The sequence below is a fragment of the Bos indicus genome, chromosome 29 (genome assembly GCF_029378745.1).
Source record: "Bos indicus isolate NIAB-ARS_2022 breed Sahiwal x Tharparkar chromosome 29, NIAB-ARS_B.indTharparkar_mat_pri_1.0, whole genome shotgun sequence".
NCBI classification, from domain to species: Eukaryota; Metazoa; Chordata; class Mammalia; order Artiodactyla; family Bovidae; genus Bos; species Bos indicus.
Genome location: NC_091788.1, coordinates 41040225 through 41065803, shown reverse-complemented (window position 1 = coordinate 41065803; position 25579 = coordinate 41040225). Strand labels below are relative to the sequence as shown.

General features: G+C 49.2%; 1 protein-coding gene across 2 annotated transcripts in view; it reads right to left on the bottom strand.

Moving 5' to 3' along the window:
* INCENP (inner centromere protein) overlaps positions 1-25579 on the bottom strand; it is a 48382-nt gene that overhangs the window by 19379 nt on the left and 3424 nt on the right. The window contains exons 1-4 of one of the 2 annotated variants that reach the window (XM_019955229.2): positions 14075-14328; positions 10701-10851; positions 10188-10301; positions 8577-9361 (exon numbers count right to left, since the gene is read on the bottom strand). In XM_019955229.2, coding sequence (XP_019810788.2) covers positions 8577-9361; positions 10188-10301; positions 10701-10840 — 1039 coding nt within the window. In that variant the 5' untranslated portion in view covers positions 10841-10851; positions 14075-14328. Of the gene's footprint in view, positions 1-8576; positions 9362-10187; positions 10302-10700; positions 10852-14074; positions 14329-25579 lie in introns of those variants that run through there. The other variant, XM_070783125.1, reaches the window with a different exon arrangement.

Genomic DNA, 25579 nt, shown 5'->3' with positions numbered 1-25579 from the left:
CCCTTCACTAGTCACAGACCCCCTCCACCCCACAGACCCCTCCCTTCACTAGTTACAGACCCCCTCACTCCACAGACCCCTCTCTTCACCCCACAGACCCGTCTTCACTAGTCACAGACCCCCTCGCCCCACAGACCCCTCCCTTCACTAGTCACAGACCCCCTCACCCCACAGACCCCTCTCTTCACTCCACAGACCCCTGTCTTGACTAGTCACAGACCCCCTCACCCCACAGACCCCTCTCTTCACTAGTCAGAGACCCCCTCACCCCACAGACCCCTCTCTTCACTAGTCAGAGACCCCCTCACCCCACAGACCCCTCTGTTCACCCCATAGACCCCTCTCTTCACCCCACAGACCCCTGTCTTCACTAGCCACAGACCCCCTCACCCCACAGACCCCTCCAATCACCCCACAGATCCCTCCCTTCACTAGTCACAGACCCCCCCTCCACCTCCAGACCCCTCCCTTCACTAGTCACAGACCCCTTCACCTGCAGACTCCTCCCTTCACTAGTCAGACCCCTCCCTTCACTAGTCACAGACCCCTCCCTTCACTAGTCACAGACCCCCTCCACCCCACAGACCCCTCCCTTCTACTAGTCATAGACCCCTCCACCCCACAGACCCCCTCCACCCCACAGACCCCTCCCTTCACTAGTCATAGACCCCCTCCACCTGCAGACCCCTCACTTAACTAGTCAGAACCCTCCCATCACTAGTCACAGACCCCCTCCACCTGAGACCCCTCCCTTCACTAGTCACAGACCCCCTCCACCTGAGACCCCTCCCTTCACTAGTCAGACCCCCTCCACCCCACAGACCCCTCCCTTCACTAGTCACAGACCCTTCCACCTGCAGACCCCTTCCATCACTAGTCACAGACCCCCTCACCCCACAGACCCCTCTCTTCACCCCACAGACCCCTGTCTTCACTAGTCACAGACCCCCTCACCCCAAAGACCCCTCCCATCACTAGTCACAGACCCCCTCACCCTACAGACCCCTGCCTTCATTAGTCACAGACCCCCTCAGACGCCCTTACCCCAAGACCCCTCCCTTCACTAGTCACGGACCCCCTCACCCTACAGACCCCTCCCATCACTAGTCACAGACCCCCTCCACCCCACAGACCCCTCCCTTCACTAGACACAGACCCCCCTCCACCTCCAGACCCCTCCCTTCACTAGTCACAGACCCCTTTACCCCACAGACCCCTCCCTTCACTAGTCACAGGCCCCCACCACCCCGCAGACCCCTCCCTTCACTAGTCACAGACCCCCTCAGACCCCCTTACCCCAAGAGCCCTGCCTTCACTAGTCACGGACCCCTCAGTACAGACCCCTCCCATCACTAGTCACAGACCACCCCCAACCTACAGACCCCTCCCATCACTAGTCACAGATACCCTCCATCCCGCAGACCCCTCCCTTCACTAGTCACAGACCCCCTCCACCTGCAGACCCCTCCCTTCACTAGTCACAGACCCCTCCCTTCACTAGTCACAGACCCCCCTCCACCTGCAGACCCCTCCCTTCACTAGTCCCGGACCCCCTGAGAACCCCTCACCCTACAGACCCCTCCCTTCACTAGTCACGGAACCCCTCACCCTACAGACCCCTCCCATCACTGGTCACAGACCCCCTCCACCCTGCAGACCCCTCCCTTCACTAGTCACGGACCCCCTCACACCCCCTTATCCTAACCCCTGCCTTCACTAGTCATGAACCCCCTCACCCTACAGACCCCCTCCCATCACTAGTCACAGACCCCTCCACCGCACAGATCCCTCCCTTCACTAGACATAGACCCCCTCCACCTGCAGACCCCTCTGTTCACTAGTCACAGACCCCTCCACCCCACAGACCCCTCCCTTCACTAGTCACAGACCCCCTCCACCTGCAAACCCCTCTCTTCACTAGTCACAGACCCCCTCCACCTGCAGACCCCTCCCATCACTAGTCACAGACCCCCTCCACCTGCAGACCCCTCCCTCACTAGTCACAGACCCCCTCCACCTGCAGACCCCTCCCATCACTAGTCACAGACCCCCTCCACCTGCAGACCCCTCCCTCACTAGTCACAGACCCCCTCCACCTGCAGACCCCTCCCTCACTAGTCACAGACCCCCTCCACCCGCAGACCCCTCCCTTCACTAGTCACAGATCCCCTCAGCCCACAGACCCCTCCCTTCACTAGTCACAGACCCCCTCAGCCCACAGACCCCTCCCTTCACTACCACAGATCCTCCCCATCCTGTAGACCCCTCCCTTCACTAGACCCAGACCCCCTCCAACCCACAGACTTCTCCCCGTTCCCGGGGTGCATAGCCCTTCAGTCAGCACTCCCTTGACTCCTCACACCTTCCACAGAGCTGCTGCCTGAATGTCTCCTGCTACTCCATAGCTGGTAACAAGCCCCTCCAAGGACAAAGTTCACTGGGCTGGGAGTCTCTGGAGAGAGGGACAATGCCGGGCTTCGGGCCTCCACCTTCCAGCACAGGCTGAAGACAAAGCCTCAGATGCATTCAGCAAACACACGTCGAGGGCCTACTATGCACCAGGCCCTGGGGACCCAAGAGAGCACACCAGACGGGCCACAAGCTGGTCTAGACAATCACCAGATAATCCTGTGGCTGACATGTGCATGTGTCACAACAGGAAAGAGGAGAGGACTTGGAAAGCCTATGATGGGGAGACAAGCTGGTCTGGAGGCTGGGAAGTGAAGTGCAAGAAAGCTGCAAAGGAGGGGCGGGGGGGATGTCAGGGCCAGTAGTTCTGAGTGTAGTCTGGGGCTTCTGAGAGCTGAGGGCCCAAGAGTACTCTTTCGGGGGCACTCACAAGGTCTCAACTATTTTCACCATAATACCAAAACTGCAACTAAAGATCCCGCATGCTGCCACAAAGATCAAAGATCCCGCGTGCCCCAAGTAAGACATGGCACAGTCAAATAAGTAAGCATTAAAAAAAAAAAAAAAAAAAAAACACCTCACAGCCAAATAAATAATAAATAAAATATTTTTAAAATAAATAAACTCAGAGAAGGCACTGGTGACCCACTCCAGTACTCTTGCCTGGAAACTCCCATGGACGGAGGAGCCTGGTGGGCTGCAGTCGGACACAACTGAGCGACTTCACTTTCACTTTTCACTTTCATGCATTGGAGAAGGAAATGGCAACCCACTCCAGTGTTCTTGCCTGGAGAATCCAAGGGACGGGGAAGCCTGGTGGGCTGCTGTCTATGGGGTCACACAGAGTCGGACACGACTGACGTGACTTAGCAGCAGCAGCAGGTAAAATGTTAATGGGTAATTTGAGAGTAGGTGAATGAGCCACAATGGCCTAAACCATTGATGTCATCTTGGCATCACTGAAAGAACCACCAACCAGACTTAGATGCCTGTGTTCGAACAGAGCAGGAAGGACACGGCACCACTGGTGGAGCATTCTCATCCAGACAAAAACCTCGTGTGAATAGGCATTCTCTAGACTGTACTACTAACTGACAGGAAATGTGGAAGATAAACGATCTAAAGGACACAGAAAGAAAACATTCTTGAATCTAAAATGGGGTCTTTCTACTTGAAAAAAAAAAATGAACCAGTTTTCTGGAACAAATCAAAGGAATGAAAAGGAAACCAGGGTAATAATAGTGAGACATAAAAGACAAGGTGTGAAATCTAAAAGACAAATTAACAAACAAAACAGAAACAAGAGTTATAGAGAGAGCCGGACAGGATGGGGTAGGAAAAGAAGAGAAATAGGTGAGGGAGATTGCAAGGAATCAATTTCCAGTTGCAAAACTGAAGTGAGTCACAGATATAAGATGTACAGTGTGGGAAACAATCAATAATAATGTAACCTCTTTGTATCATGACAGTAACAACTGTACTTATCATGCATTTTGAAATGTACAGAAACATTGAATCACTATATTGTGTAACAGGAAATGTTATATGATTCTGTTGCAGATAAAATATAACTCAAAAACAAACTCATAGAAAAAGAGAACAGATTGAGGGTTACCAGAGGCAGGAGGTGGAGGGAGGGGGATGGAGGAAGGCTGTCAAAAGGTACAAACTTCCAGCTACAAGATAGCTAAGTACTAGGGGTATAATGTAGAAAATGATAAATATAATCCATGCTACTCATGTACAGTCAAAGCTATGGTTTCTCCAGTGGTCATGTATGGATGTGAGAGTTGGACCATAAAGAAGGCTGAGCATCAAAGAATTGACACTTTTGAACTGTGATGTTGGAGAACACTCTTGAGAGTCCCTTGGACTGCAAGGAGATCAAACCAGTCAATCCTAAAGGAAAATAATCCTGAATATTCATTGAAAGGACTGTTGCTGAAGCGCCAATACTTTGGCCATCTGATGCAAAGAGCTGACTCATTGGAAAAGACCCTGATGCTGGGAAAGACTGAGGGCAGGAGGAGAAGGGGACGACAGAGGAAGAGATGGTTGGATGGCATCACCGACTCAATGGACATGAGTTTGGGTAAACTCTGGGAGTTGGTGATGGACAGGGAGGCCTGGCGTGCTGTGGTTCATGCGCGGGGGTCACAAAGAGTCAGACATGACTGAGCGACTGAACTGAACTGATCTCAATAAAACTAGGAAAAAAACTAAAAATAAATAAATAAATAAATAAACTTAAGTACATATCTTTTTAATACACTGTCATAAAGTAGAATGTATGCAAAATGCCCTTGGGCTGCACAGCCAAATCTCTAAAAAGCACAGGGGTCTGAGGGCTCACCTGAACTGGTCCCACCCCCTCCCTTTTCTTTTTAAACAGAATGCTGTTTTTAAGTCAAAGAACAACTGACAACCTATGGCTCAACAAGCTTGGGTGTCTGGCAGATGCTGTCTTAGAAATGAACAAAGGGAGCCTGTCCCTTCAAATCAAATGAACAGGATTTGTTGCCAAGAATAAAAAACTGAGCCCCACAAAACGTCAAAACCGCCATGAACTTCACAGCTTCCTGATACCTAAAAACCTTTCTGATGAGACCAGAACACAAACGTGCTCCTTTAAGACAATATATAATAGAGTGTGTCAACACCTGGAAGATATGCGTAACTCCACACGCTTGAGAGTACGCACAAATTAATTGGAAGAAAAAAGAGAATACACAACAAAATGCTTTCTAAGTCCTCTTCCCTTTTCCAACTAGATTTCTGTGTGAGGCCAGATTTTCGTCACAGACTTGAACCCAAATAGCACAGTGCAACAGACTGAACGCAGCACCCAGCCGCCTTCTTCTAAGCCACCCATAAATGGGATTTACAACAGGAGAACGATGCCAGTCTCCTCACCACATTTGTTTGGGAAACAGTTATTTAAAAAAACAAAAAGAAAGAAAAACTAACCTTAATAGGTTTGTTACTCTTAAAGTATTAAGTAACTACCCACAGATAAGAGTCCTCATAATCAAAAGCTCTCCTGAGGCCGCAAATTGAGAGGTGCCAGTCTAGGCAGAAGGAACAGCATCTGCAAAGGCCATGAGGCAGGAAGAAGCAGGCTTTGCAGAGCATCTGAGCCACGGGGGCATGGCCAGACGTTAAGGCAGAGGATGGGAGGCCGGAAGCAGGGACCTTCCTTCTGTGAGGTTTCCAGGTGGCTCAGACGATAGAGAATCTGTCTGCAGTGCAGTAGACCAGGGTTTGATCCCTGGGTTGGGAGGATCCCCTGGAGAAGGGAACGGCAACCCACTCCAGTATTCTTGCCTGGAAAATTTCATGGACAGAGGAGCCTGGCAGACTATAGTCCATGGGGTCGCAGAGTCAGACAGACTGAGCGACTTTTACTAGTGGGGAGGCAGGCCTGGGGGAGTCGGGTGGAGAACAGGGGCAGGCTCCTATTTGCGGTGTCCGCAGCCAGGAGACTCCTCCCACCCCCTGCCTCCCATCCCAGCTCAGGGCTTGCTGATGAGGGGGCTGAAAGGTGAGAAGACGCCCATGTGACCACACAGAAGTGTGCAAAGACTTCTCTGGAATGTTAAGTGCCGACTCAAGCCATTAGAGCTTTAGAACAGGTCTGGTGGCAGGGCGATGGTCTAGAGAGGGGCTGAGGGGCTGTTTCCCCATGCAGAGCTGGGCGGGGCATCTGGGGAGAAGCCCAGCCTGTAAAAGCCCTGCAGAAACTGGGGGCAGTGGCTCTGGCCCCACCTGACAACTTTAGAGACCACTTCTTTGCCCAGTGAAGTGTGGCCAACTGTGCTCCGTGCCAGGAGTTCAGGGGTTAATGCCTCCACCCAGCAGCCCCTCCCAAGGGCTCCACACTGGCTCCAGAGGCGCCAGTCCCGTTACTGGTGGCCCCTGCTGCAGGTGCTTCCTCTCCCTCCCATAGTAACAAGCTCTTCTCAAATCCTGACATTGAGGGCTGCTTCCGGGGAACCCAAACTAAGACCCCCACCTCTAAGCTGCCCACCCAGCTAAGTCCCAGGGCCCGGGTGTCAGGAAGGCCTCCAGGAAACACTCTCGCCCTTCCCTGCTCCACATCCTTGAGCGCCCTAGGAGGCTCAGCTAGGCCACTCCTCGGTTGAGCTGTAGGGACACAGGCTGACTGTGGTTTTATCATCTAGTTTTGTTTTGCATGAATGAGCTGTACCATACCCAACCACTAAGATGGGTCTTCTACCCACACTCAAGGCAGGCATTCTTACCATTTAACAGATGGGAAAACTGAGGTTCTGAGAAGGGTATGCCCCAGGTCCTGCAGGCTCTAGTGTCTCCAGGGCTTAACCACCTTGTCTGACTGTCTTCCTTCCATAGGACTGAAGCCCACCTGTGTTCAGGGCGGGGGCCAAGTTGTTCAGTCACTAAGTCATGTCCAACTTCTTTGCGACCCCATGGACTGCAGCCCACCAGGCTTCCCCTCCATGGGATTCCCCAGGCAAGAATACTGAAGTGGGTTGCCATTTCCTTCTCCAGGGAAAAGACTGGCTTAAGAGTATCCAGATGTCTGAACCAGAAGCGTGGGGAGGGCCTTGAGGGTCTCTCCCTGACCCTCCCTCTAGAATTCCAGGTCTGCTCTCCCCCTTGGGCCCAGGATGAGATTCACACCTAAGGAAATCCCCATCCCCAAGACAGGTCAGAACCATCTGGGCCCTTCTGAGAATCCAAGTATGGTCAGTGTGTCAGACCACAGGTCTGCATGGGCTGCCGGCTATGTGTCCCTGAGCCCCAGACCCTGGAGCAAGCCCTTCCCCAGGCAGGGAAGAAACTGGGCCAGGCCCTCACCTGCCTGATGCCCGCCCTGAGGTTTTCCACCTGGCCTCCTTGGCAAGTGGCCCGCCATCCTAGAAAGGACGAAACACAGGGGGCTCTAACCCCAGCTTCCCAACCTAACAGACTCAGTGGCCTCCTCAAGCCTCAGTTTCATTAACGTAAAAGCCTGGCTTGTCCCTCCACCACCCCAGGACCTCATCGCCCCCCTGCTGGACCCTGCAGCCTCCTCCCTGGACTCTCTGCCCTGTCCCTTCTCTTCTTGGCTGTTTTTCACACAGAGCTGAAACCTTCCAACAACCACTGAGGGGCCACATCCTTCGTGCGGTCAAGCTCGAGTCCCAGATACCCCATCACTGGCCAGTTCAGGCCTCAGGGTCTCCATACAAGATGTTCCCTCTGCCAGGAATACCTTTTCCTGAATTCTTCCACTAGGCAAAAGCCCAGGAAGCCTTCGCAACCCTCCCAGCTCAGACCCCACCTCCTCCATGCAGACAGCCCTGACTCTTAGAGCTGCCTGTCCTTCTCTGTGGCCCACGACACCTGCTCCCACCTGGGACAAGGATCCCTGGAGCTGGGATCAGATGATGACAAAGCAGCTAACGTCACAGCCCCTTCTCCGTGCAGCCACTGTTCTAAGCATCCTATGTGCGTTAACAAGAAAACCTCCCAAGGACCCTTTGAGGTGATGCTATTATTATCAGCCGACACACGAGAAACTGAAGCTCGTGAAGGAATTCCTGTAACTTGCCCGAGGTCACGGGGCGGGTAAAGGGTCAACCTGGCACTCAAACCCAGCTATGCATCCCTCCCAGAATTCATCTCTCTTCACCTCGGTATCTCCAGGCCCTACAATTATGCCAACAGGAGGTGGTCCATAAGCAGGCTGAATCTAAGAGAGTCTGGGCAGGAGGGAAGGGGAACACGCCGGCCCTGGGGGACAGGCCCAGGTCTGAGCTCAGCATGGCATTAACCATGGGGACACTGGAAAACAGTGCTGGACCTCAATTTTCTCTTTTGGAAAACAAAAGCGCTGGATCGAATCTGCTCTGTCCAACATGGCAGCCACGAGCTTTGTGTGGCAACTTAAATCAGAAATAAATAAAACGTAATAAAACTAAAAATTCAGCTCCTCGATCAAAGGAGCCACATATTGAAGGCTCTATAGCCACACGTGGCTAGCTAGTGGCTACTGTGTGGGACGGCACAGTTCTGGGACATTCACATCATCACAGAAAGTTCTGTGGACAGCTCCTTACTTAGAGGGCCCCCGACACCCTCCGCTGAGCCAGGCACAAAGGACCACCCTCTGCAGTTTTGCCCCACGCCAAGCCCCGACTCACAGATGATGCGGGCGGAGGCAGTTGGCTCTTTGGCAGCCTTCCTGGCGATCCTTCTGCTTGATCGTCGGACGGTGCTCTCTTCTTTGGAAACTGGGGAGCGATTCTGGGCCAGGGAGGCCTGGGGGCCCGGGGAGGATGGGGCGATCAGGCTGCGCCGCACGGACTGCCGGTCCACACGGGCTCCCACTGGGGTGGAGAAGTTATCTGGCTGGAGGGGAGCCAGCACCCGCTCCCGCCATGGGGAGGCGGGAGAGCTGGGTGAGTCCTGCGGGCCCGGGGCGGCCGCCGCAATCCGGAGCTTGGAGGCAGACCTTCCTGCCCCGGCCCCTCGGCCCTTGGGGTCCCGAGGTGTAGTCATCAGGGAGCTCACGGTGACAGACTCCAGCCTTCCCGCCTCTGCCTTCTGGGGTGTTGAATCCTCATCCGAGCTCGAGGGGATGTGGGAGGCCGGGGCCAGGGTAGAGGTCGGAGCCTGGGCAGACTGGAGGTGATTGAGGTGCTGCTCGGCGCTCCTGCGCTCACTGGCACCGATCTCTACCGCAGGCACCAGCTGGCACTGGGTTGGGCTCTCCTTGGGATTCTTTGTCAGGACAGTGGGAGACCTGCAGGTGGGTGAAGGAGGGGCGGTAGCCACAGAGGCGGCCGCCGCTGCAGCGGCAGCCCGGGTCACGCGCTGCAGGACAGAGCCGTTCTCGCCCACCACCGTGGCCAGCTTCTCCACCTTGTCCTTGCTGCGGAGGTGCCGGGAGATCCGCTGGCTGCTCCGCGTCTTTCTGCGGGACAACCTGGTAGAGGGGGCGGAGCAGAAGCTGAGGCGACCCAGGGAAGCGGGGAGGCTGCCCACAATTCCAGCTGGAGGAGCTGCCAACTCCAGGGGCCTCTGAAGCTTGGAGGCAGAAGACTGGGGTTCCAATTCAGGCTCTGCCACCTCTAGCCAAGACACCCCAGGTGCTCTTCTCTGAGCCTCAGTCTCCCTATCTGTGAACTGGGATGATGCCAGTCCTCACAAGACCGCTGGGAAGATTAAATTCCCATAAACCTCCTGCTGACTGGGTCAGACTGGGCCAAGCACCCTGCTGGCGGAATCGCTCCTTCTGTCGCTTAATCCACCAGACAGTCCCCGGGAGGCAGGGACCCTCATCCTCACTTTAGATTTCAGAAACTTGAGGTTCAGAAAGGTGGAACATTAACCCAAGGACACACAGTTGCTACGCAGCAGAGCTGAGGTGTACACCCAGGACCATCTGACTCCAAGACCCAGCCTCTTGCCCCTGGTACTCTGAAACCCACGGTCGTTACAGGGGCAGTTAGAACCAGCATAGCAACAGGGGGCTGGGAGACAGCCAGCCCCCAGTCTACACCTCTGGTCACTCTCCCCCAAGCAGAAAGTCAGATTCTCTTGCTTCTCCCACCTCCAGAAACCCTCCCCATCCTCCGAGGCCCAGATCAAACACCACCCCTACCTAACGCACACAAGCTCTGGACTCCACAGTCTCCAGCCCTGCTTCATTTCCCTCAGCATGGCGCACGCAGTGCCCACTGCTCCTGATCTGAGTTAACACCTTTGAATCAAACTCTCCTTGTGGCCACCAAGCCTCCCGCCCCTCCTACCTTTTCCGGACGGGGTCTCTGTTTTCGTCCTGAGTGGAAGAAATTCGTCTCTTCTTCCGTCGGTTCTTCTGCGAAGGCGTTCTGGGCATCAGCTCAGGCTCTTTGCTGAATTCTCTGTTTGGTACGAAGACAGTGATGGTCGAGGCTGCCTGGAAACCACTGCCCCTCCCCCACCCAGCCAGACAGCTGCCCCTTTCCTGACAGCTGCTGGTCAAGCTGGGGTGACCAGTACCAAGCAAGCGCTCCAAGGCTGCGTAAGAGTCACCGCCAGGCACCTGGGGCTTCCTCAGGTAGACAAAGCAGGGGAGCAAGGTTGCCAGGCAGCCCTACCTTCTGAGGCACAGGCCAACCCCTCTCCCTAGCCCGAGCATCTGGGGCACTCAGGAAGGACCCCTGGCAGCCTGTCTTGCCCGGCAGGTGGGGAAGTGCCCTAAGGCTGCAGCAGCCAGGCAGCGGTGCGTCCTGCCAGGGCGCCCCCCTCTTGCCGCCGCCCCCGCCCCCCCAGCCCCGCACCTGGTGAACATGCGCTGGGCCTCCTCCTCGATCTCCTCCAGCCACACCATGTCCTTATTGTCCACGTTGCAGACAAACTCCAGGAGCTTCTGGTCACATAGCTCCAGCAAGTGAATGGGCCCCTGGGCTGTTGTCCCCATGGTGGCTCTGCCTGGAGAAAGCAGAGACAAGAGACATGGGGGCTCAGGCTGGAATCTTCACATTGTTCAAACACCAACCCCTCCCCAGCCCCATACGACACTTTCCACAGAAGTCCATGCTGCCCAGGCAATTCTGGGATCAATGGACCTCATTACAAATGGCCTTCCTGGGTTTAGGAGAAACTGCAGTCCCACCAGGTAGGACCCCCTGACCTGCCCACACACAGGCCTGCTCTTACCCACTCCTCTTACTGCCTGAAGGTGATTGAGGGCCACCTTAAGGGACACCTAGGGGCTTCCCTGGTGGCCCAGACAGTAAAGAATCTGCCTGCAGTGCATAGGGATCTATCCCTGCATAGGGAAGATCCCCTGGAGAAGGGAATGGTAACCCACTCCAGTATTCTTGCCTGGAGAATCCCATGGACAAAGGAGCCTGGCAGGCTACATTCCACGGGACTGCAAAGAGTTGGACACGACTGAGTGACTAACACTTGAGGTACATACAAGCTAACCCCAGGTGTCAGGTCAAAGAACATCGAATCCAACTGCCTCTCGTGGATGCTAGTAAATGACAGATCTGCATTCCAAAGGAGTGGGTAAGAAAGTGGTGGTCCAGAGACAGGCTCTTCTCTAAGAAGCCCCTATAACTCTCTCCCTTGAACTGAAACGCCTTCAGATGGATGAGGGAGCATGAGGAAAGTGGATAAGCAATGTCTTGTTTTTTAGAAAACTTAGTCTAGAAATATCAGGCAGTATAAAATACAAAATTAGTTTTCCCCTAATTTTTTAAAAATAATTTTTATTGACGTATAGCTGATTTGCATGTGGCAAAGTGATTCAGTTTACAGATACATATATATCTATTCTTTTTCATTACAGGTTATTAAAAGATACTGAGTAGAGTTCCCTGGGCTATACAGTAGGTTCTTGTTGGTTTCTATTTTGTATATCATAGTGTGTATATTTTAATCCCAAGCTCCTAATTTATCTCTTCCCCCCTTTCCCCTTTGGTAACCATAAGCTTGCTTTCTATGTCTTAATTTCTTAAGAAACTAGCAACTCAAACAAACAAAAACAAACAACTAGAAACTCAGATATTCTCCTCAAAACTCAGTTATAAAATTATCACCAAAGCCTCAGGCAAAGAAAAGGTGTTCTATTCTGGTTCATAGCAGGGGCTCAATAAATATCTCAACCGAGGCAATGAATGGAAGAACGAATTAATAGGTGACAGTCACAAGCCATAACAACAGACTGCATGTCTCATGCCATGGCAATGACCCACCACCCCGATCGACACCTGCAAAATCAAGAACCACACACAGCTCGGCCTCTACCTAAGACAGGAAGTTCTTGACGGAGGGGCTAAGTCACCGACCCCTATAAAGGGCTTAACGCCAGGTGCTGTTGCAGCCTCATAGGACTGCCTTCCCGGGGCCTGATTTCCAGGGCACACTGGCCTGGGTTCTTCGAGCAAGCTCTGCCCTCTGCCTGGAACCTTCTGTCTATTTGGTACAGCTCACTCCTCAGCACTTGGCTCTCAGCAACGCAGGGAGGACCTGACTACCAGCCACCATCCTATCCACCAATTTCAATACTCTGCACGACACTCAGGTGACGACGTATCTGCTTGCGGACTACCTGTCTCTGTCCACTAAGCATTTGTTCCCTGAGGGCAAGCCCTGATCTGTCTTGCTCGTAGCTTTGAAGCCCAGAGCTTGGCAGGGTGCCTGGCACAAAAAGAATACCTGTTGAATGAACAGATCCATCTATGAACTGTACACCTAGAAATAAACATTCTACAGCCACTCTAACTCCCTCCCAAAAGACACACACACACAGGGACACCAAATGAGGCCATTCTACACAGGTTAGAGCACGCCTTTCTCATCCAAAGCCCTACTGAGAGGAGCCAAGAGCAGCACCCATCAGGGCAGGATCAACTGGGCAGGATGGCAGAGGCTTTGGGCAGAGACAGGTGTGCAGATTGCAGTCACAGCACAGCCTCTTGGCTGCCATCCCTCTGACTGCCCCCAGTCCCTCTGTCCCAGCGCTCAGCCCTGGCTAACGACAGGAATCCAGTTTGAGGCTAGGAAAGAGAGACCTGTTTAAGGAACACAAAACACTTTGTGCTATGGAAAGCAAGGATTTGCTCTTTTATTTAAAAAAGTAAATGGCAAAGTGGGTCAGGGCTTCTTACACAAAGTGCAAAAAAGTGTTTGAGCTCCTTCAATAAGGAGGTTTGTTTTCAGCAGCCTCAGCCTATTTAAAAAGGGTCACTGTCATTACATCAGAGATGATCCTGAGAAAGGTGATCAGTGTTGAGAATGAGGGTCCCCGGAAAAACAATAAAAATCTTTTCAGTCCCCTATAAGAACCTGGATAAAAACCCAAAGCACCTTACATCCCACCAAGGGTGAAGGAGGCTCATCTTCCTCTCCCAATACTTTTCTCACGTCATACATTAAGAGCCCCACGGCCCTCCGTCACAATGCCTGTTCTTTTGAAGGTGCGGGAAGTCCACCAGCCAACCCTGACCACACCTCAGTGAAGGAGGTTCGTAATAGCTGCTTTCTGTAAAGACACCTGCTCCATGCTCGGGTGGAGCATCATCTTATTTTATTCTCGCCACAACCCCAAGGAGATCCTGGTGCAGATGAGCAAATTGAGGCAGACTGAAGTTAAGGCCAAGTCTTCGGGCAAGTCAAGGGAGGGGCCGGATTTAAACTGTGCTCTTAACCTCAAGTTTTGCCGCCTACTCCATTTCAACTTCGGAAAGGTAGGCCCTAAGTTCTGACTGGGCGCCCCAGAGAAGGCCACTGTCAGTAAACGGGCCTGGGGAGTGACAAGTCAGCACTGGCCTCCGGAAATGGGTCAATTTAAAATGCTGCTCAGCCGATAAGGGAGGTGGTGAGCCAGGGTTAACTGTACAGAAATGCCATCTGGTACAATGCCGCCAAACACCCGGTCGGTGGGTGCTTCTTGTCCAGGTCAATAAAAGGCACCTGGAGGGGGAGGGGACGGGGTTATTTTCTTGGACAGGGGGTGAGGGGGGTGGGGTCATCTTGGGCCCCAGGACCAAGGCAGGGCACCTCGTCACTTGGAAGAGGTGACCCATCCCCTGCAGGCCGCAACGGGGGATAAGGGAGGTCATGTCCCCCAGTCCAGGGCTTGCGGAGGGATAACAAATTGCTAACGACCCCCCAGCCCCGCCGGCCGCCCGCGCAGACTCACTTGACTGCACCGCGTCTCCTTAACTGCTGTTGCGATCCAAGTCCGGCGACCCTCCCAACACAAATCCCAGCCGGCCCAAGCCCCACGGCTCCCGGCCTCCAAGGCTTGCGGCTGCAGTGAACAAACGGGGCGGTACAGCGCGGGCCAAACCTACGATTTTCAAAACTGAAGGTTCGACCAATCCCCGTCAAGTTTGTCTGGGCGGCTGCAAAACTCTAAGCCAATCAAGTAAAAGGAAGCACCAGTCAGGCCATCGATTGGCTACGTGGATTGGCAGTCTACCGGACTAAGAGGAAGGGAGAGGAAGCGTTGAAACTTTAACCTGTACAGCTTCCGGGAACAGCGGCGCGCGGCCTAGAGAGGAGATCGCTCGAGGTGGGGGTTGCGCGCGCAAGACCTCACACGCCAGAACTACAAGTCCCAGCGTGCATTGCGAGTGCCCTGAGGGACCTGGAAGATCGGTGAGGCCTTATTTGTGGATAGTGCTCTTTTCGGGAGTCTTCACTTTGCCATTTCTTCACCCAACTGTGTCCTCAATATGGGCCGACCTCAGCCATTTTACAGAAATAATATATACGATGATGTTTCTTAATGATTTCAACTTAAAATTACAAAGCAAGACAGCAAGATTTATAATACAGAGAAATTGTTTCCATAACAATTAACACTGTCTGAGTCACAAGTGAAGCCAAATTGCTTATATGCTTTCCATGCTGTCAAAGGTTAAATTAAGAATCCACATTTCCATTTCCACACAAATTGCCAACCTCAAACTGCAGTTCCAGCATACTTTTTCAGACTTTGATGCAAATGCAGAGGAAATTTCCATTATTTCATAATCCATTTAACTCTGTTATTCAGGACTTTCCACTTAATCTCCAACTGGAAGTCATTAATCTGCAATGCGATGACCTGCTAAAAGGCAAATATCAAGAGAAGAAGCTAACAATTCTACACATACCTTTCTGGTGATAGTTAAGTCGTTAAGTCGTGTTGGACTCTCCTGAGACTCCATGGACTATAGCTGACCCTGTGGACTGTAGCTCACCAGGCTCCTCTGTCCATGGGATTCTCCAGGCAAGAATACTGGAGTGGGTTGCCATTTCCTTCTCCAGGGGACATTCCCCACCCAGTGATGGAACCCTGGCCCACCACTGAAGGCAGATTCCTTACTAACTGAGCCACTCAGTTCAGTTCAGTCACTCAGTCGTGTCCGACTCTTTGCGACCCGCTGGACTGCAGCACGCCAGGCCTTCCTGTCCATCACTAACTCCTGGAGTTTACCCAAACTCATGTCCATTGAGTTGGTGATGCCATCCAACCACCTCATCCTCTGTCGTCCCCTTCTCCTCCTGCCCTCAATCTTACCCAGCATGAGGGTCTTTTCTAATGAGTCAGCCCTTTGCATCAGGTGGCCAAAGTATTGGAGTTTCAGCTTCAACATCAGTCCTTCCAGTGAACATTCAGGAATGATTTCCTTTAGGATGTACTGGTTGGATCTCCTTGAAGTCCAAGGGACTCTCAAGAGTCTCCTCTAATACTACAGTTCAAAAGAATAAAATCTTGGACTCTCATCGTTCTTTACAGTCCAACTCTCACATCCATACATGACTACTGGAAAATCCATAGCCTTGACTAGACGGACCTTTGTTGGCAAAGCAATGTCTCTGCATTTTAAATGTTGTCGAGGTTGGTCATAACTTTCCTTCCAAGGAGCAAGCATCTTTTAATTTCATGGCTGCAGTCACCATCTGCAATGATTTTGGAGCCCCCCAAAATTAAGTCTTCCACTGTTTCCCCATCTATTTGCCAGGAAGTAATGGGATCATAAAGCTCAACATTCAGAAAACTAAGATCATGGAATCTGGTCCCATCACTTCATGGGAAATAGATGGGGAAACAGTGGAAACAGTGTCAGACTTTATTTTGGGGGGCTCCAAAATCACTGCAGATGGTGACTGCAGCCATGAAATTAAAAGATGCTTACTCCTTGGAAGAAAAGTTATGACCAACCTAGATAGCATATTGAAAAGCAGAGACATTACTTTGCCAACAAAGGTCTGTCTAGTCAAGGCTATGGTTTTTCCAGTAGTCATGTATGGATGTGAGAGTTGGACTGTGAAGAAAGCTGAGCGCCGAAGAATTGATGCTTTTAAACTGTGGTGTTGGAGAAGACTCTTGAGAGTCCCTTGGACTGCAAGGAGATCCAACCAGTCCATTCTAAAGGATATCAGCCCTGGTATTTCTTTGGAAGGAATGATGCTAAAGCTGAAACTCCAGTACTTGGGCCACTTCATGCGAAGAGGTGACTCATTGGAAAAGACTCTGATGCTGGGAGGGATTGGGGACAGGAGGAGAAGGGGACGACAGAGGATGAGATGGCTGGATGGCATCACCGACTCGATGGACATGAGTTTCAGTGAACTCCGAGAGTTGGTGATGGATAGGGAGGCCTGGCGTGCTGCAGTTCATGGGGTCGCAAAGAGTCGGACACGACTGAGCAACTGAACTGAACTGACTAATGGGATCAGATGCCACAATCTTAGTTTTCTGAATGTTGAGCTTTAAGCCAACTTTTTCACTCTCCTCTTTCACTTTCATCAAGAGGCTCTTTAATTCTTCTTCACTTTCTGCCATAAAGGTGATGTCATATGCATATCTGAGGTGATTGATATTTCTCCCAGCACTCTTGATTCCAGCTTGTACTTCATCCAGTCCAGCGTTTCTCATGATATACTCTGCATATAAGTTAAATAAGCAGGGTGACAATATACAGTCTTGAGATACTCCTTTTCCTACTTGGAACCAGTCTGTTATTCCATGTCCAGTTCTAACTGTTGCTTCCTGACCTGCATACAGATTTCTCAAGAGGCAGGTCAGGTGGTCTGGTATTCCCATCTCTTTCAGAATTTTCCACAGTTTATTGTGACCCACACCGTCAAAGGCTTTGGCATAATCAATAAAGCAGAGTAGATGTTTTTCTGGAACTCTCTTGCTTTTTTGATAATCCAATGGATGTTAGCAATTTAATCTCTGGTTCCTCTGCCTTTTCTAAAACCAGCTTGAACATCTGGAAATTCAATGTTCATGTATTGCCGAAGCCTGGCTTGGAGAATTTTGAGCATTACTTTGCTAGCATATGAGATAAGTGCAATTGTGCAGTAGTTAGAGCATTCTTTGGCGTTGCCTTTCTTTGGGATTGGAATGAAAACTGACCTTTTCAAGTCCCATGGCCACTGCTGAGTTTTCCAAATTTGCTGGCATATTGAGTGCAGCACTTTCACAGCATCATCTTTCAGGATTTGAAATAGCTCAACTGGAATTCCATCACCTCCACTAGCTTTGTTTGTAGTCATGCTTCCTAAGGCCCATCTGACTTCACATTCCAGGATGCCTGGCTCTAGGTCAGTGATCACACCATTGTGATTATCTGGGTCGTGAAGATCTTTTTTGTACAGTTCTTCTGTGTATTCTTGCCACCTCTTCTTAATATCTTCTGCTTCTGTTAGGTCTATACCATTTCTGTCCTTTATCTGTCCTTCATCTTTGCATGAAATGTTCCTTGGTATCTCTAATTTTCTTGAAGAGATCTCTAGTCTTTCCCATTCTATTATTTTCCTCTATTTCTTTGCACTTATCACTAAGGAAGGCTTTCTAATCTCTCTACTTGCTATTCTTTGGAACTCTGCATTCAAATGGGTATATCTTTCCTTTCCTCCTTTGGGTTTTGCTTCTCTTCTTTTCACAGCTATTTGTAAGGCCTCCTCAGACAGCCATTTTGCTTTTTTGCATTTCTTTCTCTTGGGGATGGTCTTGATCCCTGTCTCCTGTACAGGGACTGTCACGAACGTCCTTCCATAGTTCATCAGGCACTCTATCAGATCTAGACCCTTAAATCTATTTCTCACTTCCACTGTATAATCATAAGGGATTTGATTTAGGTCATACCTGAATGGTCTAGTGGTTTTCCCCACTTTCTTCAATTTAAGTCTAAATTTGGCAGTAAGGAGCTTGCTTATTGCTTATTTTAGTTCGCTGATTCCTAGATTGTCAGTGTTCACTCTTGCCATCTCCTGTTTGACCACTTCCAATTTGCCTTGATTCATGACGAGAGGAGTTACCCCGCGTCTGAGGTCAGGGGCAGCGACGAGAGGAGTTACCCCACGTCCGAGGTCAGGGACAGCAGCAGGGAGGGATGGTGACGAGAGGAGCAACCCCACACCCGAGGAGCCGTGGCTGCGCGGGTGCAGGAGGACCTAGAGGAGCTATCCCACGTTGAAGGTCAGGAAGGGCGGCGGTGAGGAGATACCCCTCATAAGGTAAGGAGCAATGGCTGTGCTTTGCTGGAGCAGCCGTGAAGAGATACCCCACGCCCAAGGTAAGAGAAACCCAAGTAAGATGGTAGGTGTTGCAAGACGGCATCAGAGGGCAAACACACTGAAACCATACTCACAGAAACTAGTCAATCTAATCACACTAGGACCACAGCCTTGTCTAACTCAATGAAACTAAGCCATGCCTGTGGGGCAACCCAGGACGGGCTGGTCATGGTGGAGAGATCTGACAGAATGTGGTCCACTAGAGAAGGGAATGGCAAACCACTTCAGTATTCTTGCCTTGAGAACCCCATGAACAGTATGACAAGGCAAAATGATAGGATACTGAAAGAGAAACTCCCCAGGTCAGTAGGTGCCCAATATGCTACTGGAGATCAGTGGAGAAATAACTCCAGAAAGAATGAAGGGATGGAGCCAAAGCAAAAAGAATACCCAGATGTGGATGTGACTGGTGATAGAAGCAAGGTCCAATGCTGTAAAGAGCAATATTGCATAGGAACCTGGAATGTCAGGTCCATGAATCAAGGCAAATTGGAAGTGGTCAAACAAGAGATGGCAAGAGTGAATGTCGACATTCTAGGAATCAGCAAACTGAAATGGACTGGAATGGGTGAATTTAACTCAGATGATCATTATATCTACTACTGCGGGCAGGAATCCCTCAGAAGAAATGGAGTGGCCATCATGGTCAACAAAAGAGTCCGAAATGCAGTACTTAGATGCAATCTCAAAAACGACAAAATGATCTCTGTTCATTTCCAAGGCAAACCATTCAATATCACAGTAATCCAAGTCTGTGCTCCAACCAGTAATGCTGAAGAAGCTGAAGTTGAATGGTTCTATGAAGACCTACAAGACCTTTTAGAACTAACACCCCAAAAAATGTCCTTTTCATTATAGGGGACTGGAATGCAAAAGTAGGAAGTCAAGAAACACCTGGAGTAACAGGCAAATTTGACCTTGGAATACGGAATGAAGCAGGGAAAAGACTAATAGAGTTTTGCCAAGAAAATGCACTGGTCATAGAAAACACTCTCTTCCAACAACACAAGACAAGACTCTATACATGGACATCACCAGATGGTCAACACCGAAATCAGATTGATTATATTCTTTGCAACCAAAGATGGAGAAGCTCTATACAGTCAGCAAAAACAAGACCAGGAGCTGACTGTGGCTCAGACCATGAACTCCTTATTGCCAAATTCAGACTGAAATTGAAGAAAGTAGGGAAAACCACTAGACCATTCAGGTATGACCTAAATCAAATCCCTTATGATTATACAGTGAAAGTGAGAAATAGATTTAAGGGCCTAGATCTGATAGATAGAGTGCCTGATGAACTATGGAATGAGGTTCGTGACATTGTACAGGAGACAGGGATCAAGACCATCCCCATGGAAAAGAAATGCAAAAAAGCAAAATGGCTGTCTGGGGAGGCCTTACAAATAGCTGTGAAAAGAAGAGAAGTGAAAAGCAAAGAAGAAAAGGAAAGATATAAACATCTGAATGCAGAGTTCCAAAGAATAGCAAGAAGAGATAAGAAAGCCTTCTTCAGCAATCAATGCAAAGAAATAGAGGAAAACAAGAGAATGGGAAAGACTAGGGATCTCTTCAAGAAAATCAGAGATACCAAAGGAACATTTCATGCAAAGATGGGCTTGATAAAGGACAGAAATGGTATGGACCTAACAGAAGCAGAAGATATTAAGAAGAGATGGCAAGAATACACAGAAGAACTGTACAAAAAAGATCTTCATGACCCAGATAATCACGATGGTGTGATCACTGACCTAGAGCCAGGCATCCTGGAATGTGAAGTCAAGTGGGCCTTAGAAAGCATCACTACAAACAAAGCTAGTGGAGGTGATGGAATTCCAGTTGAGCTATTCCAAATCCTGAAAGATGATGCTGTGAAAGTGCTGAACTCAATATGCCAGCAAATTTGGAAAACTCAGCAGTGGCCACAGGACTGGAAAAGGTCAGTTTTCATTCCAATCCCAAAGAAAGGCAATGCCAAAGAATGCTCAAACTACCGCACAATTGCACTCATCTCACACGCTAGTAAAGTAATGCTCAAAATTCTCCAAGCCAGGCTTCAACAGTACCTGAACCGTGAACTTCCAGATGTTCAAGCTGGTTTTAGAAAAGGCAGAGGAACCAGAGACCAAATTGTCAACATCTGCTGGATCATGGAAAAAGCAAGAGAGTTCCAGAAAAACATCTATTTCTGCTTTATTGACTATGCCAAAGCCTTTGACTGTGTGGATCACAATAAACTGTGGAAAATTCTGAAAGAGATGGGAATACCAGACCACCTGACCTGCCTCTTGAGAAATCTGTATGCAGGTCAGGAAGCAACAGTTAGAACTGGACATGGAACAACAGACTGGTTCCAAATAGGAAAAGGAGTTCGTCAAGGCTGTATATTGTCACCCTGTTTATTTAACTTATATGCAGAGTACATCATGAGAAACGCTGGACTGGAAGAAACATAAGCTAGAATCAAGAGTGCTGGGAGAAATCTCAATCACCTCAGATATGCATATGACACCACCCTTATGGCAGAAAGTGAAGAGGAACTAAAGAGCCTCTTGATGAAAGTGAAAGAGGAGAGTGAAAAAGTTGGCTTAAAGCTCAACATTCAGAAAACGAAGATCATGGCATCTGGTCCCATCACTTCATGGGAAATAGATGGGGAAACAGTGGAAACAGTGTCAGACTTTATTTTTTGGGGCTCCAAAATCACTGCAGATGGTGACTGCAGCCATGAAATTAAAAGACGCTTACTCCTTGGAAGAAAAGTTATGACCAACCTAGATAGCATATTCAAAAGCAGAGACATTACTTTGCCAACAGAGGTTCGTCTAGTCAAGGCTATGGTTTTTCCTGTGGTCATGTATGGATGTGAGAGTTGGACTGTGAAGAAGGCTGAGTGCTGAAGAATTGATGCTTTTGAACTGTGGTGTTGGAGAAGACTCTTGAGAGTCCCTTGGACTGCAAGGACATCCAACCAGTCCATTCTGAAGGAGATCAGCCCTGGGATTTCTTTGGAAGGAATGATGCTAAAGCTGAAACTCCAGTACTTTGGCCACCTCATGCGAAGAGGTGACTCATTGGAAAAGACTCTGATGCTGGGAGGGATTGAGGGCAGGAGGAGAAGGGGACGACAGAGGATGAGATGGCTGGATGGCATCACCAACTCGATGGACATGAGTTTCAGTGAACTCCGAGAGTTGGTGATGGATAGGGAGGCCTGGAGTGCTGCGATTCATGGGGTTGCAAAGAGTTGGACATGACTGAGCGACTGATCTGATCTGATGGACCTAACATTCCAGGTTCCTATGCAATATTGCTCTTTACAGCATCAGACCTTGCTTTTATCACCAGTCACATCCACAACTGGGTGTTGTTTTTGCTTTGGCTCCGTCCCTTCATTCTTTCTAGAGTTATTTTCCACTGATCCCCAGTAGCATACTGGGCACCTACCAACCTGTGGAACTGATCCACTAGGGAAGCCCATTTTCTGGTGATGAATATGGTCAACTGAAATCATCTCAGATTATCAATATCTGGCATTACATATCTGTGTGAAAAGACACTTTAAAAAGGAATGGGTAAAAATCTCACTGTATCTGCATTTACAGGTGAACATCATATTTGAATTTTAATGATTATTGTTGTTCAGCCATTCAGTCGTGTCGGACTCTTTGTGACCCCATGGACGGCAGCACTCCAGGCTTCCCTGTCCTTCACTATCTCCTGGCATTCGCTCAAACTTAACTATGAGCCACAATTAAGAAAATATTATCCTCCACGTCCCAACCTCAAACTACAATTCTATTAGTAGGCCTGTTCCCTTAAATTTTTTAATCTTTATTGCTTTATATTGAATTACATCAACTTTAGCTGTAGATAAGTTTTTCTTTGCTTACTAAAGTACCTGTGTAATATAGGAGATTTTGCCTCATAGCCCACAAAGCCTAAACTATTTACTGTCAATCCTCTATAGAAGTTTGCTGATCCCTATTTTAGAATCCTGGTGGCTCAGACAGTAAAGAATCCGCCTGCAATTCACAAGACCTGGGTTCCACCCCTGGATTGGGAAGATCCCATGGAGAAGGGCATGGCAACCCACTCTAGTATTCTTGCCTGGAGAATCCCCATGGACAGAGGAGCCTGGCGGGCTACAGTCCATGGGGTCACAAAGAGTTGGACACGACAGTGACTAAGCACAGCACAAGTTAGAACATTTCTGGAACTAAACATGGGTACCCCTTTAGTAGCCTGCAACTCGGTTCAGCGGACATGCAACTGCACCTCCTGGCCAAATACTAATACTCTGCCCACAGGCCAGCTGCCAACGATTCCCTTGCTCCACCTGCCCCTGGACGAGTTAAAGCCCAGCAGCGCAGACTGCGCAGGCGTAACCGAGTCTGCCGCAGGCGCCTCTGCGCAGGCGCAGGTGATTAGAAGCCGCTGATTGGCAGTTCAGAGTGCTGCACTGCCAAGCGCCGTTCTAGGCATTTTACTTTGTAGACAGTTTGTGCCAGAGGATCCGGCGACCAGCGAAGGACACGCTACCCAGGTTGGGACTTCATGCTGCGGGTGGTGTATGGACCTGGGGGCAAATCCTGGCTTCTTGGACCCCTAAAATTATCCTGAATGAGGATGTCCCTTCATTCCTCCCTTCCAACAGTTTAATTGTGAAATAGAGCACACATCTAGAAAAAGGCACAAAACAGAGATATACAGCTTATTATTTTGTTAAAATCATTCCTTAAAAAGCACGTCCCAGGTTAAGAAATAGAGCTTCGCTAGCCTCCCGGAAGCCCACTTGCTCCCTTTCCCAAAGTAAAGCCTTTAAAAAAATATATGGTAATCATTGATTGCTTGTACAGTAGTCTCTCCTTATCCATGGTTTCATTTTACAAGATCTCAGTTATTCGGGGTCAGATGCAGTCTAAAAATATTACATGGAAAATTCCAGAAGTAAATAATTCATAAGTTTTAAATTGTGCTGTGTTCAGAGTGGGGTGTTGAAATCTTGCACCACCTGCTGTATCCATCTGGTGCCAAGATTCATCCCTTTCCCGTGTACCCCACCCATTTAGCTACTTACTGTCTTGGTTGATTGGATTAATTGTCCAGGCATCAAAGTGCTCAGTGTTCAAGTGGCCTTAATTTTACTTAATAATGGCCTCAAGGCACCAGAGTAGTGATGCTGGCAATTCAGATACGACAAAGAAAAGCCACAAAGTGCTTCCTTTAAGTGAAAATGTGAAAGTTCTTAATAAAGAAAAAAAAATACACAGGTTACTAAGATCTTTGGTAAGAATGACTCTTCTATCTGTGAAATTGTGAAGAAGAAAAAAGAAACTCGTGCTAGTTCGCTGTCACACCTCAAACTGTAAACGTTTCAGCCTACAGTGCCCAAGAACTGCTTAGTTACGATGGAAAAGGCATTACATTTGTACAATAAGATATTTTGAGAGAGAAAGACCATATTCATATAGCTTTATTAGAATAGATTGCTGTAATTGTTCTATTATTGTTGTCAATCCATTACTGTGCTTAATTTATAATTTAATCTTTATCATAGGTATGTGTGTGTAGAAAAAAACCTGGTATATGCTTTGGTACTGTCTGAGATTTTAGACCTCCACTGGTGGTCTTGGAAACTATCCCCCACAGATAAGGGGGACTACTGTATAGGTTTACCACCGAAACACCTGCATCTCTCAACGTACTTTTGTTTTTTAAAAAATAAAAGTTTGTGTTTTTTAAAAAATAAAGTGTTATACAGTTTGCTCTTGTGTCTGGCATCTTTTGCTCAATATTATGTGAGATTCATCCATGCTGTTATTTGTGGCTCTGGTTCCTTCATTCTTCCTACTGCTGTATAAAAGTATTAATACAACTTACGAATATTTTGCAATCTTAATTCTGCTGATGGGGATATTTGGGATACGACTTTTCCATATGTCTGTTATTATGAAAATGCTGAGGCATATAGCCAGTGTATGTATAACTTTATAAAACACAGTTTTCCAGAGTGCTTGCACCATTTCACCCTCCCAAAACTGATTCTAATTTCGCTTGCTCCACATCTTCCCTACCTTGTAGAGGACCGCACAAATGTCTGCCCATGCTCTGAAATTCCAGTCACCCCACCTGCTCCTAGATCTGATATCTGCTTCCTCAGCTACTTAAGGTGCCAGCTGGCAGCACCCCAGGAAGACAGAGTGGTCCTGGGGCTCAACCCCAGGTGTGCCCCTTCCCTTCAGGACAACAGTCTGCCTCCTCCTGTGGTCTAATGCCTAAAAAGAGTTGCTCATATGTTTCACTCCAGCTTTACTGCTGTTTACCATAGGAGGGCTTATTCTGTACTAGTTCCATCACAGCTGGTAGCCAAAGTTCTCCACAACTGTGTTTTATTTGGGCGGCCTGTATATTGAAGTCTCGAAGAATCACTCTTTTTGTTGTCACCTTCTGATCATAATGGCTGAGAAACTCATTTATATGAACTAGGAAGTGTGCAAGGGAAATTTATTACAAGAATGCTTCTTGATCCTCATGCAGTAAAGAATAAAGCTCACCAAACTAAATCCTTGAGTAAGTGTTTTCTGTGTAGTCTCCCTCAGGCAGTGAATGAAATCACAATCAGAAGCTCATTTATTGACGATTTAGTTTGAGGAATCCTAGTTTTTGGGCAGCCAGTTTTAGGCTGGATACAATCAAGTGCATTTCTCTCTCTCAGTTCAGTTCAGTCGCTCAGTTGTGTCCGACTCTTTGCGACCCCATGAATCGCAGCACGCCAGGCCTCCCTGTCCATCACCAACTCCTGGAGTTCACTCAGACTCACGTCCATCGAGTCAGTGATGCCATCCAGCCCTCTCATCCTCTGTCGTCCCCTTCTCCTCCTGCCCTCAATCCCTCCCAGCATCAGAGTCTTTTCCAATGAGTCAACTCTTTGCATGAGGTGGCCAAAGTTTGGTCATTGGAGTTTCAGCTTTAGCATCATTCCTTCTAAAGAAATCCCAGGGCTGATATCCTTTAGAATGGACTGGTTGGATGTCCTTGCAGTCCAAGGGACTCTCAAGAGTCTTCTCCAACACCACAGTTCAAAAGCATCAATTCTTCAGCGGTGAGCTTTCTGCACAGTCCA